Source organism: Aulonocara stuartgranti, assembly GCF_965226115.1.
Source record: "Aulonocara stuartgranti genome assembly, chromosome: 7".
Classification (NCBI taxonomy): domain Eukaryota; kingdom Metazoa; phylum Chordata; class Actinopteri; order Cichliformes; family Cichlidae; genus Aulonocara; species Aulonocara stuartgranti.
In genome coordinates this window covers 10486369-10498921 of record NC_138945.1, presented here as the reverse complement: position 1 = coordinate 10498921, position 12553 = coordinate 10486369, and the positions used below count along the sequence as shown (strand labels likewise).

The 12553-nt window shown below is 39.0% G+C and overlaps 1 protein-coding gene across 3 annotated transcripts in view; it reads left to right on the top strand.

Annotated features, from left to right (window-relative positions):
• nrn1la (neuritin 1-like a) overlaps positions 1-9733 on the top strand; it is a 114656-nt gene extending 104923 nt beyond the window's left edge. Inside the window, exon 3 of one of the 3 annotated variants that reach the window (XR_014277798.1) lies at positions 1536-1576. Coding sequence is in view for 1 of the 3 variants with exons in the window: in XM_082540543.1 (XP_082396669.1) it covers positions 1536-1836 (301 nt within the window). In the remaining 2 variants the exon portion in view is untranslated. Of the gene's footprint in view, positions 1-1535 lie in introns of all 3 variants that reach the window. The other 2 variants (XR_014277799.1, XM_082540543.1) reach the window with 2 other exon arrangements.
• Positions 9734-12553: the final 2820 nt, after the last annotated feature.

Here is a 12553-nt window from a genome sequence, read left to right as displayed (position 1 = left end):
GTCTATTTAATGCACAAGTGCAGAAAAGGAAAGTGTCATGGTCGGCTGTGTGGCAGGCAGGCTGGAGTGGTGGACCCAAAATGCAGGACTCTTTGGAGACAAGATTTAAACTGAAAACGCAGCCTTATTGCTGGACAAACGTCTACATAAAATAAGACTCACAAAAGCAAAACAAAACTCTAAACTGAGGTGCTGGAGGACTGGAAATCATGAACACACAGCAAGTTGAAGGTACAACGCAACAGGGAGCACAGGAAAACACAGGGCTTATATACACCGGGGAGTAATCAGGGAATGGGCAACAAGAGGGAGACACAGCTGGGAGAAATCAGGCTAACAAGACAGGGCAGAGGTAAAACTGAACGCACTGACATGAGACATGAACTTTCAAAGTAAAACAGGAAACCAGAAACCATCACACACAGACTCAACACTGAGAGGCAGACAGAAAATAACGCATGGAACCCAAACTATACATGAGGCAACAAATCCTTAAACACGAACAAACAGAAACCTAGAAATCCAATAACGATCAAAGCACAAGAGTATCAAAGGGCAGCCCATAGTGCAAAAATAAACCAAAACATCAGAAACTCAAAATGCTGGGTCGAACCGACCCAGAACCGTGACAGAAAGAAAGATAAGGGTCTACGGGTAAAATAACATGATTTTGAGGATTTGGTTTGAAAAGCCCCATGAAACACCTCTCATACAAGGTCAGTGTGTGTGTTGCTGGTTAACTACACATAACTAGTTTAAAAGTTTCTAAAGCGTCCTGACGATGCTGCAACAGAGTAATGATGCAGTGTTTGAGTCACCTCCGGGTCAGAAACGTCTAGCCTCCAGTTTTCAAAGTATTATAAAACTATTATCAAAGTTCTTTGGCAGGAAAACTCAGGTAGAAGCAGAAAAGAGGTTTCCAAAGAAACATTTAAAGTCTCAGACTCACTGTAGATATTGCAGTTCACTCTGAGGGGGTTATGAATACTTTGACAAAAGTGTTTGAGATGTTTCACTGAAGACATCAAGGTGAACGTCACTGGCGATGCTGAAGAAAAGAAAAATGTGTCCTACAGTAATCATGCATGCAGATTTTATAGTTTTTCGCTTAAATGGGGAAATCCTTGATTTCCCAGGGGCATACAAGGAGGTATCAAGGGACCCATCCCCTGGGCACCATGAATGTGTGTGCTGCCATGATAATCAATTTGGTAGTTATTGTATTTCATTTTGAACAGCTTCTAAGTGATGAACTATAGATTATGCACTCAAAATCTGCAGTCGTTAGAGCGGAAAGTAAATTTGAAGTTTAGTCTGAACCATAGACTCACTCACCTCTCTACAAAGGAAATGCTTTAATAATTCCTGTTTTGTTTACATATGAAGTTACAGCTTTCTGGAAAAATCCAGCATCTAGTGCAATAGTTTGTACAGATGGATAAAACTGCTTTGAATGTGTTGCGCGCTGAAATATTAACATGATCCACAAGCCAAATAATCAGATGTCTCCATCTTACTCTCGCTCCTCTCTGCAGGTCGTGGGATGAGTTCCATGACTGCGCTAACGTGGCGATGGCTGGCTGTCCCGAGGAAGCGGCAGCTGTCTGGGAGTCTCTCCGCCAGGAGTCTAAGAAAATGCAGTTCTCCGGAAACCTTTATGACATGTGCTCCAACCGTAACACCCACCCAGCGGCCTCGGTGTCCCCTAACGGCTCACCCAACCAAGAAGAGATCAACCAGGAGTCTCTAAGAGGGAGGGCCTATCACGTGGCAGGCTGCCTCCACTATCTCCTTCTACTGTCTCCTCTGCTGCTGCTGTTGTTGTTTTGGATATAAATACCCCCAAAGAAATGGGATTAGTGTGAATAGATATAAACTTTGTGTACTTTTTCTTCCACGATTCCATAGACTTTTCACTGCTTCTTCCTCTGCTCTGCCAGGGGTCGAATATTTCTAACTGCATGTTCAGAGGCTCGACAGTCTTTTTGATAATATATCTCTAAATTGCCTGTGCCGTTTCATGCATATTCTCTGCCTATTAATTAGATTCTCAGTTGAAAAAAAGCTCACAAAACTCACCGAGAGATACACAAGCCCTGCAAACACATACATAGTTGAGCAGATGCATACTGCAGCCTCGCATCATCCGTCTTCATCCTGTATCCTTCTAAATCTAGTTAGTACGAGCTTGCATGTGATGGTTTCAGGGTGAGTCTGTCTCCTTGAATGCAATAAGATAAGAGATTAATAAGAGAAATGTAATAACTAAGACTTGTTTGATAAACTTGAAAACAAAGCGATGAAAAGACTAGGTGCCACAACTAGTTACTGTTAACCCCACTTTTATGTGGGCTTTACATGATGAACAACACCCATTTCCTATTTACTAAATGCAGACACAGTGCTGGGTGTGAGTAGTTAAGATATAATGATGGTGATGATGATGTAGTTCTAATGTTCCGAAATTAGTTTTTCAGACTACAAAGTAATTGGAGTCATAAATTACACTTGCTGTAAATGGAGCTAACTTTGAAGCTAACTAATTTTGAATAATGTTCTTATTTAGAGAAAATGCATCACAGTGTCTTCTGTGGGTGCAGGAGCAACACGAGCTCTGAGCTGAAGTTCAATTGAAGTCAGAGTATGCCGGAGTGGTTTTTATTTGCTGCTTGCTCAGTTATGAAGTCCTCCTCCTTGGCATCCTGCATTGGAGCCCTACAGTATGGGACCAATATGTTCTCCAGTCAGAAACACAACCCACTTGCATGCCAAGTGGATTTCATGCTCCAGGAGTCATAGATTTGGCCCTGCAGGCCTGCTTGAGCTGCTTGTTATTCTAAGTGGTTGCAGGTAACAGTTGTTTCTGTCTGGCCCAGGATCAGATATATTATGAGATTAGAGACAGATAGAGAGTGAGAGAGATGAGTACAGCTGGAAAACATACAGTTCTGCCTAGTTGAAGATTGAATCCACTTGTCTCGCAGCGAGTGTGTTTTACACAGGGGGCTTTAGGTTGCAAGTTTACTTTTCCTTCTCTACAAAAAAAAAAAAAAATCAAAGCCAGGTCAACTTTAAAGAGTTACGCTAAGATGTGTGGATGCACAACACATAATCCTCAAGGGACCACAACAGTGCACCAACTTTAAGAGAGGTGGAAATAAATGAAATTTATTAGACAAAAAAGATCCAAAGAGAGCTGCGTAATAGCTGATTGAGTCTGTCTACCTTGCCAGTGGCAAGTTCGTTAAATGTACCTTACAGAGTTGAATAGAAGCCGAGAGGCATTTCAAACAGATTTATGGATGGGTGACAAATGAAAGAAAAATGCAACATAAAGTGCGTCTTGATTTTCCAAGTCTCTGGCACTCTGCTTGAGGGATGAAACATCATTCTCCCAAAGATATTCCCTTTATTTGGTGTTTTGATGATGGCAGTGAGGAGTGCTGTGTAACAAAGTAGCCCGAAATCTCCTGGAGGTTCAACGGGGTTGACATTGAATGAGAAGGTCATAGCAAATGAATCACACTTTTCCTTTCCCATGTCCATTCAGCGACCCCTTGTTTACTATAAATGGCTGAATTATCATTCTGGAACAGTTCATACACTGTATATAAAAGATAGACATAGCCACCATGGGTCTGTGAAGTCTTACCATGAAGCCTAGAGCTGAATATTGTTCTGGTTGCTTTTTATGTTTTGAAATCAGACTGAGACTGAAAAATTCAAGAGACACGGCACATATATGTTGTAGCAACATTGCACAAGGGTCCTTGTGGACGTCCATGTGCATGCCTGTGTTTTTGACCATGTGGACTGATGCACAGAGAATTTACATTGCAATGCACCAACCTAACCAGCTCCCCAAGCAACAGACTTCAAGCAGATTTCAAAGATGTATAATAACAAATATAGAAGTATATAAGAAGTAAAAATAAGTATGTCTCCATCTGCATTCACAACAGTGAAGCCAAAGGAAACCAAGGAAAACAAAATACATTTTTCTTATAGATTCACCTATAAATCGAGTTCTTTTTGCAAATAGCAGATTCACCCCCTACTGGCCAACAGATGGAGGAACATGCAGGAGGAATCAGTGGTACTGAACAGGCCAATCACAATAACGTGGGCGTGTCGAGGACACAGATAGTTACATTTCGAGAGATGTGCATGCCAGGTTGCATTGTAGAGTTTCAGAGAGGTTTGCGGTTCTGGTGTAGTTGCCACGGTAACAGTGCAAAATGCAAATGTAACAGAAGAGATGAGGGTCACATATGTAAAAGTGTATTTTCAGTTCTTGTACCACAGTCTTAGGGAGCAGAGGGGGTGTTGTGCTTTTTACTGCCCGTGGTAAGGAACAGTCTTTTAATCTGTTGGTTCGCCACGCTGGCTTCCTTTGCAGACCTCAAGTATGTCCATCTTTTATATACAGTCTATTGAAAGACCTTTTCCAACAGGATAGTAATGTTTCAGCTTAGACTAAATTACTAAAACAACCTTTATATATTTTTACATATATACTTTTTTATATAACTGGACTAAACCCGTGTAGTAAAATGCTCCGACAGCATAATAGGATGTGCTCACAGTAGTAGTAAAAGGTTCAGGTTTTTCCTATCTCCGTTCTCGGCTATTTATTTATGCAGTAATTTAGTTTGGGACATCAATGTCAAAAGCAAACTTTGCACTACAAGCTCAAAAGCTCAGTACAACTGAAACTCCAACAAATATTACATTTTTAATCATTTTTTTAAATGTTAAGAATAAACAGCAGCAGGAACCCACTGACAGAAACAGTGAGACAAATTTACACTAAAAGAGAAAAACTCCAACCATCCCACAGCTCCTTTTTTACGTGAAGGACTTCATCCACAGATATGCATGAATTTTTTAAAGAGGCTGCTCCAGTTTTGAACTTTAATTAAACTGACAGAATTAGCAATTAAGAGGTCTCAATGGCTGACTCACTAAGGTGCAGCAATTTGAGAACTATCTTCATGGAGCTCTGATAAGATGATGCAACTGGAGATTAAATTTAAGTAAATCCTAAATGTGAGGACACACAGGAAGAAGACGTGTTTGTATAAAATCCTACAGCACAGTGAGTGCTGTCAACATGTCCCAGGGTGGTTTATGGAAATGTAACAGGTTTAGACCTGCCTTTAAAGACTCTTACATACAGAGGTACTCCAAAACACAAAGAAACCTTCTCAACTCTGTTATGAGAAGTTCTGTTGCATGAACAAATCCGATTTCAGCGATTTTTCAATAACTCTGCAGTGTAAATGCAACATTATTGACCAAAGCTGAGCAGGGAATTATTTCCCAGCACTGCATTTGAGACTATACATCTCTTTGCCTCCGGCAACAGCTTGGTGTTCTGACAAATAGCTTAAATTGGACTGAAAGGGTGGCAGGAGATGGAGAAGCAATCTTAAACACCAGTACATCACTGTCCCATCAATGGTACACTATATTTGGCTTTATTACTCTGAGCAAATGGCAGTGAAAACAACAAACATGTTGCCATTTATTCATTTCCTCTGCAGCACATTTTGATTGCTACAGAAGAGAATAAATATGGTTAGGGGCTGGGGTTTCCATTTCCTTTTAAATGCTTTATTAAAGAACCAGACTCCTCTGATACGATCCGTTTTCAATCAGCACAACTTTGCTCCGCTCTTTGTCTTTATGACCTGCAGGATCACAGTCCCACTTCTTTCACTAATTATTAATTGTTAACAGAGACACAGAAAGCCAAAAGTTTCACGCTGATCCATCATCAACTCGCTCACACTACAAATTAAAAAATTAAAATTAAAAAAGTTTTGTTAGCCTATTTAGCGATGCATGGTTATGAATGCGGAGCTGTTTCTTTGAATCATACAAACTCTGCATTTCTAAAGAGATGATAGAGAAAGTGAAATTTGTGCATCTTTTAATAACAGCTGATTCAGTTTTGGGCTTTTTAGGGAACCAGGAATCTTTGCTCACCAGGTGACAGACACTCTTACTGTCTTTGTTTATCATCCTGGCAATGTTTGTTTTTATTTATAATTCATAAATTCTTTACTACTGTTGAAGAAAGCAGGGTTCACCAACACGTATTTGCTCTACCTTCCTAATTAATCATATTATAAATGTGATATGTGAACACAATGATTTTTGTGTTTCAGAGACAAAGATGTAGATATCAAACGGAGACAAGGCACACACACACACACGCACACGCACACACATATATACATATATATATATATATATATATATATATATATATATACAGAGAAGAATGATTGTTTTCCTGATCTTGTTACTCGCTCCTCAAAAAGGAAGCACTTAAGTTTTTAAATACAGCAGTCAAACCAACAGAGAGTAGGGGTGATATCACTCACGGGGGCTCGTTCAGCTGCAATAAAAGTTAATCAGTTTCTAGTCTATTTTTCCATCAGCAAACTCACCTGGGTTTTTCCAATATCAATACACATTTTTAGTGGGAAAAAAAAATCCATTTAGTAAAAAGAATTACACACAGGGTTACCGAAGGACCTCCAACACACAGTTCTCCAAACTCGTTTATTGTTATCAAGCTTTAACAAGCACAGATGTGATCTAATTCGGATGCTCATTTTTCTGACTTTAATGGAGATCTCCTTTAGGGATATGCTGACTAACTCATCCTGTATATTCATAGACTGATTTGTATGTGAGGGTTATAGATAGCTTTCCTTTTTGTGTTCATTCTGGAGGGATCGTAGCAAAAACCGAGCACATAAAATTCCTTTTTACTGGCTGTAAGAGCATTTTTTCACTACATGAGAGCTGAGCATTTTCCCCAGCCAGCCTTTTCTATAATTCTGTGGAGGTGAAACACCAGCTCTGCCTCTCTGTAGTGAATGTTTCCCTCACCTTCAGTTTGTCTCCTGAACTCCTGTTGTCTTTCTGCCTCTGCCAACTCCTCTCTGTCATTTCATTTGGCTCCTCGTCTGTGATTCGGGTAAATATGGCAGACCCTCAAATAAGTTAAATTGTAACTTTACGTTTCCAGAAAGCTTGCACTATAAAATGGACATTCCAGACTGGATATTGGTGTTTACTTCATCCAGACTTAAACAATTGAAATTGTGTAATTTATGAACAATGAGGAAATGTGTTGGGGTTTCTTGCCCTGACTGTTTTGTGCACCTCACAGTCCTAGTCTGACCCATAAAGCTACAAAACTGACGTTTACGGTTAATACGTCAGCTTGAAAACCACATTTACATTATGTATTACAGTATGAACAAACAAGAGTTAGGCTGGAAGTAACATACAGGAAATATTGATATGAGATTTACTGGATCAGACTTGTGAAAGCACAGACAGACAGCTATCACCTGGATAGCACACACATCTACTCGCATTTAGCTAGTGACTGCGAGCTCAGCTGTTGTTTCAGGCTCATAGCTCAAACCTGAGGCCTCCAGTTATAATTACTGATAAGAGGGGAAAAAAGAAATTACTAGATACTAAAAAGTTTGGGAAGCACAAGATAAGTATGGCAGTGACCTATGTACGTCATTAAAGATGCATTTTGTGAAGAGAAAGGCAATGAAAGAAAATAATTGTGCTTTTCCCCTTCCATTTATGGCTAATATAAAAAGGAGTGAGAGAGTATTTAAATGAATCTTAATGCCTCCTCCCCTTATTAAACACCGCTCATAAATTCAAACTACTATTTCGAAAGTCAAGTCAGTTTTATGACAAGAAACGCACAGACTGACAATGAGTAAAGTCACATCACTCTGTATAGTGTGAATACTTAAATCTCTGTTATTATCAGTGTATATAACAGTTTCATATATATATATATATATCAAATGTCATATATGCCTTGCAATTGCTACTTTTAAAGCTTTAACATTTTCTATTGTAGTGTTTCATCCACTTTATTCCTCTCCCCAGGACACATTTATCTGCTCTATAACAGCTGCTACCACTGATCGTATAACATATTGAGCTTTTTAGAAAAAAATTATATTTATTTTAAAAATATGCATTAGAAAAAAAAATCAGTTCATAACTACTAGATATATGTCCTTAATGAGAAAAATTGACACTTGATTGCAAAACAAAACTCTGGAAGGTGTCATGAGCAGCTCTTGTAATATTTGTTTTATGATAAAACAATAAAATAAAATGAATTTGATTAAATGACCAAGCTAATAATCAGTTGATTAATCAGCATTTTTAAAAATGTGCTTTGGGTGTCTTATAAGCTACATGACATCGAGTGGTGGTGAGAACAGCTCTCTTCATTAGACCGTTTGTTCTATATAAGCAGGGCGTTACTGCTGAGCTGTCAGTCACCTTCACATTAAATGAACTTACAGCCAAATACATAATTGCTATAAATGATAGAGGAAAATTGACTCGGAGCGTAACAATTTTAAAGCCATAAAGTGCACGTGTAATTCAAACTGTTACATCTTCTATCTTTGCAGCTAGATTAATTGTTAATTGTAACTGCATCTTTCCCTCTTTTTCTCATTTTGATCCACGTTTCAGACTAAATTGCCGTTTTCTCTCCTGAAAACTGTGCTTTTGGGCCTCACTTTGATCTTGTCACACTTTAGCCCTTGGACTGTTGAATTTGTTTACACAAGGGCCTTAAACCACAATCTCCTGCTTGGCAATCTTGTTTTTAATATCTGTTTTCAGACAGGCAAAAAATAAAAAATAAAAATGCTAAAATGCTTCTTGTGTATAAAGTAAATCCAACCACCATGCTTTGATTTCTCAGATGGGCCCATAAACGAAGCGCTGAATGACTTCAGCTTCCTATAATCTACTCATGTAAAACACACTCTGTGTTATTTGAAATAACTAGTCTAACAATATGAAATCCTGTCACATGCTGGATTTTGCCAGAAAAAAACACAACACAAGCTTTATATGTGCATTTATTGTTGTGTGTGTACACAAACAGTGATTGTTTTCTGTGTTTAAGGTTGTAAGTGTGTGTCTGTGTGTGAGATGGAAAGTGTGGTATAAATCAGCTGTTAAATGAGTGATTTATCAACACAACATGATGTAAATTTCATTGTTACTGATTAAACTGCTCTTCTTCGACACTTTCCAAACAAGATGGCATCCCCTAACCACGTTTGTTTGTTGAATTAGCATGCAGAGCTTTTTGCCATTTTGTGCGCAAATAACAGAGGACTAGAACCACGTGTATGTACGTACATTATCATATGAAATATTCATTACATTCCTATGTGAAGATTAGGTCATTTCAAGAAGCTACTATTCGGGAGATCTGAACATCATCACATCATGGATGAAGGAATTACTCCACGGATGAAAGCGGGAATCTTCATGACAGCAGCTCTGTGCACATACTGATCACATAAGTGTATTTTATTGTGGACAGTGACAAAGAATGCGCAGTATTGTACATCAATAAATACAGCCATAAGTCTTTTGAAATGATGGAGACGCAGCATTTTCTGCTTCTAAAAAGAACTTTGTGAGATATTTCTGTATTTGTCCTTGGCTGTCTTTGATTATGTCTGCTTTCTCTCCTTTTTTCTTAAACCTTTATATCATATCACTCTGCTTATCTTACTTTTTTCCCTGCCCTATTAGAAAATCCATCTTCATGTCGGAGGTTTTGCTACCTTTATAGAAAATCATTAAACTGGTGCTGATCTGACAATCTGCTTGTCCTCATATTACTCAACAAATGTTTCGTGGTATGAAAAAAACATCTTATTTTATCAGCATCATTTAAGATCTTAGGAAAGGTTGGAGAATAAAGTTGTCAACCAGGAAAGGGTGCATGCTAACTGAAGCTGCTGGACTGCTTTGAGGCTGAGTCTTATGAACTGAGTACATCACTGAGTCCTTGCATCAGACTTCCATCCCTCCAATTTCTATAGTTTATCTGGTTTTGGGTCTTGAGATCAAAAGTTTAAGTTGAGATGCCAGGACCTTCCTCTCCTTGACCATCTCATCTAATTTCTCGGGAGGAGACACTGAGGCATTCCCAGCCAGTCAAGAGATGCTACTCTTCAGGGTGTTTTGGGTCTGATTGGGTTCTACTCGTGGCAGGACATCCCCTAAACACCTCACCACCACCTCCTAGGCCAAACATGGAAGCTCATCAACTAAAAAAGTAAGTTCATACCAGACATAAGTTGCAAAAGCTAGAACAGCTTACTCTTTTATACCTGTTGCTTCATCACTCACCTTTTTTTCACTTTAGATGTGTTTACACCACAGAATTAACCATTAGTTATTATTAATAATTGCTGCTTCTCTTCCTCCCCTCACCCTTCTGGCTTACTGGCCGCCCCTCCCTGAGCCTGGTTCTGCTGGTTCATCCTGTTAAAAGGAAGATTTTCCTTCCCCCTGTCACCAAAGCACTTGCTCATAGAGGGACATCCGACTGTTGGGGTTTTCTTTGTCTTCTCTTTTTTGTATTGTATTTTTATTTATTTTTGACAATATAAAGTGCCTAGCAGGAACTGTTGTGATTATGTATATAAATAAAACTGGCATTGAAAACTGAAAAACTGTGGCACAATAATCAGTCAAGGCCTCAAATCTAGCTCAATGTTTTGTCTGGAGATGAATGAGGACATGCACTTTGTACTTTGGTACAAAGGAGGATTTTCGTTTCATTACCGCAAGTAACGTTTGCAGATGACAGTGCCTGGAAGGTTGGAGGTATGCACTAAGGAAAAGAGCAAAGAAAGTTAGCAGAGGCAAGACAGAATAGATGTGTGCGAGGACGAGGGAGATGAGTTTAACAGAGAAGCTGTAAGGAGAAGAGATACTGAAGGTAGATTAGTTTAAATACCTGGAAGAAGAGAGTGCGAGCAGAGAGGAGTAGATGAATGTCAGCTGTGATTTGTGACAGAAGAATAGCAGCAAGAGTGAAAGGGAAGGTTTGCAAAATACTAGTGAGACCAAATGATGTAGAAGAAATGGTGGCACCAGAGCTGGAGGTGGCAGAGTTCAAGATTTTAAGATTTTCACTGGGAGTGACCATGAAGGACATGATTAAATGAGAGGCACAGCTCAGGTTGAGCTACTTGGAGCCAAGGTTAGAGAGGCAAGCCTGAGAAGGTTTTCACATGTGCAGAGGAGGAACAGTGAATATGTTGGACAAAAGATGTTGGGAAGATGGAGCCGCCAGGCAGGAGGAAAAGAGGAAGACCTCAGAGAAGAATAATTGATGTAGTGTAGGAGAACGGGCAGAGGGCTGGTGTGACAGAAAAGGATGCCTGGGACACGGGGAGATGGCAACAGATGAGGAAGAACTGACTGCATCTGAATAAACACAATACTATTTAAATCCCTTCTTAAAAGAATTATGCTCCTTCGCATCATCATCTTTTTATGCTGTGAATAAATTAGGACAACAATATGACAACATGAAAGAGAAACATTCTGATTAATTGCATTGAATCTGCTTTGTGCTTTATGTAATAAACAACCTCACACACATTATGTTAAAGTAAAAAAAAAAAAAACCCTACATAAAATAAATACTTTGACATTTTGGGACATATCTTTATTTTCTCTGAGACAGCTAAAAAAAGAAAGACAATCGAAATAATTCATTTGTTGAGGAATTCTAAGGTGTCATGGTTGTGGAACTATTGCAATGCAAATAATAACGCAGATCACGCACAGGTTATTAGCTCTTATTTTTTGCTTTTCTCTGACATTTTGTAACTCTAGATCAAAGCACTGCCAGGATACTCAGCAAGTTTGCCGCTCCAAATGTCTGCAAGTGATAAGAGTATGAACATTTTGAACTTCGATACCCAGAAGTCCTTTAAGGTGACATCAATAAGAAGCACAGCGCCATCCCATGATGCAATGCAAAGTAATGAAGTTGAAAAAGCTGTCACATTGCTGAGGGCAGCTTTTTCTGGACAAAGTGCTGCTCTCTGCTGTATGGCAGTCAGATTGAAGTTCACTTTTAAATGTTGATGCTTCATTTCCTGTCACCAGAGCAGCCAGCGCATTCAACAGCAGAGTTTTATTTGGGGTGGCTCTGCTGCAGTTGGCGGGGATTTGATACACATTTTGGTTACAGCCACAATTCATCATTTATTCTCCTAATCAATGTCACTTATGTGATGTCAGCCACTTCTGGCTGAATAGAATAGAATAGAATAGAATAGAATAGAATAGAATAGCCTTTATTGTCATTGTACAGAGTACAACAAAATTGGAGTGCCACTCCCTTGGTGCAAGATAAATAATAAATATAAATGTAAAATATAAAAAGTACAATAAAAATGTGTTTAAAGTTAGGTAAAACAAGCCAATTCAAATCTTGTGCTTGACAAGAGTTAGAATAGCTGCAGTTGAAAAAGAATGTGCTACTTTTTGTGACAGCAGAGCACCGAAGCTCAAATATGGTGTTCCATTTTCTTGAAAATAACTTCTAGGTTCCAGGAAGACTATTTTTGCACACGCTGGCCATTATGTGAAATATGATTCAGGACATTTGCACACTGACTCCAGTCCACAAGTTCATGTAAAACCACCGCAT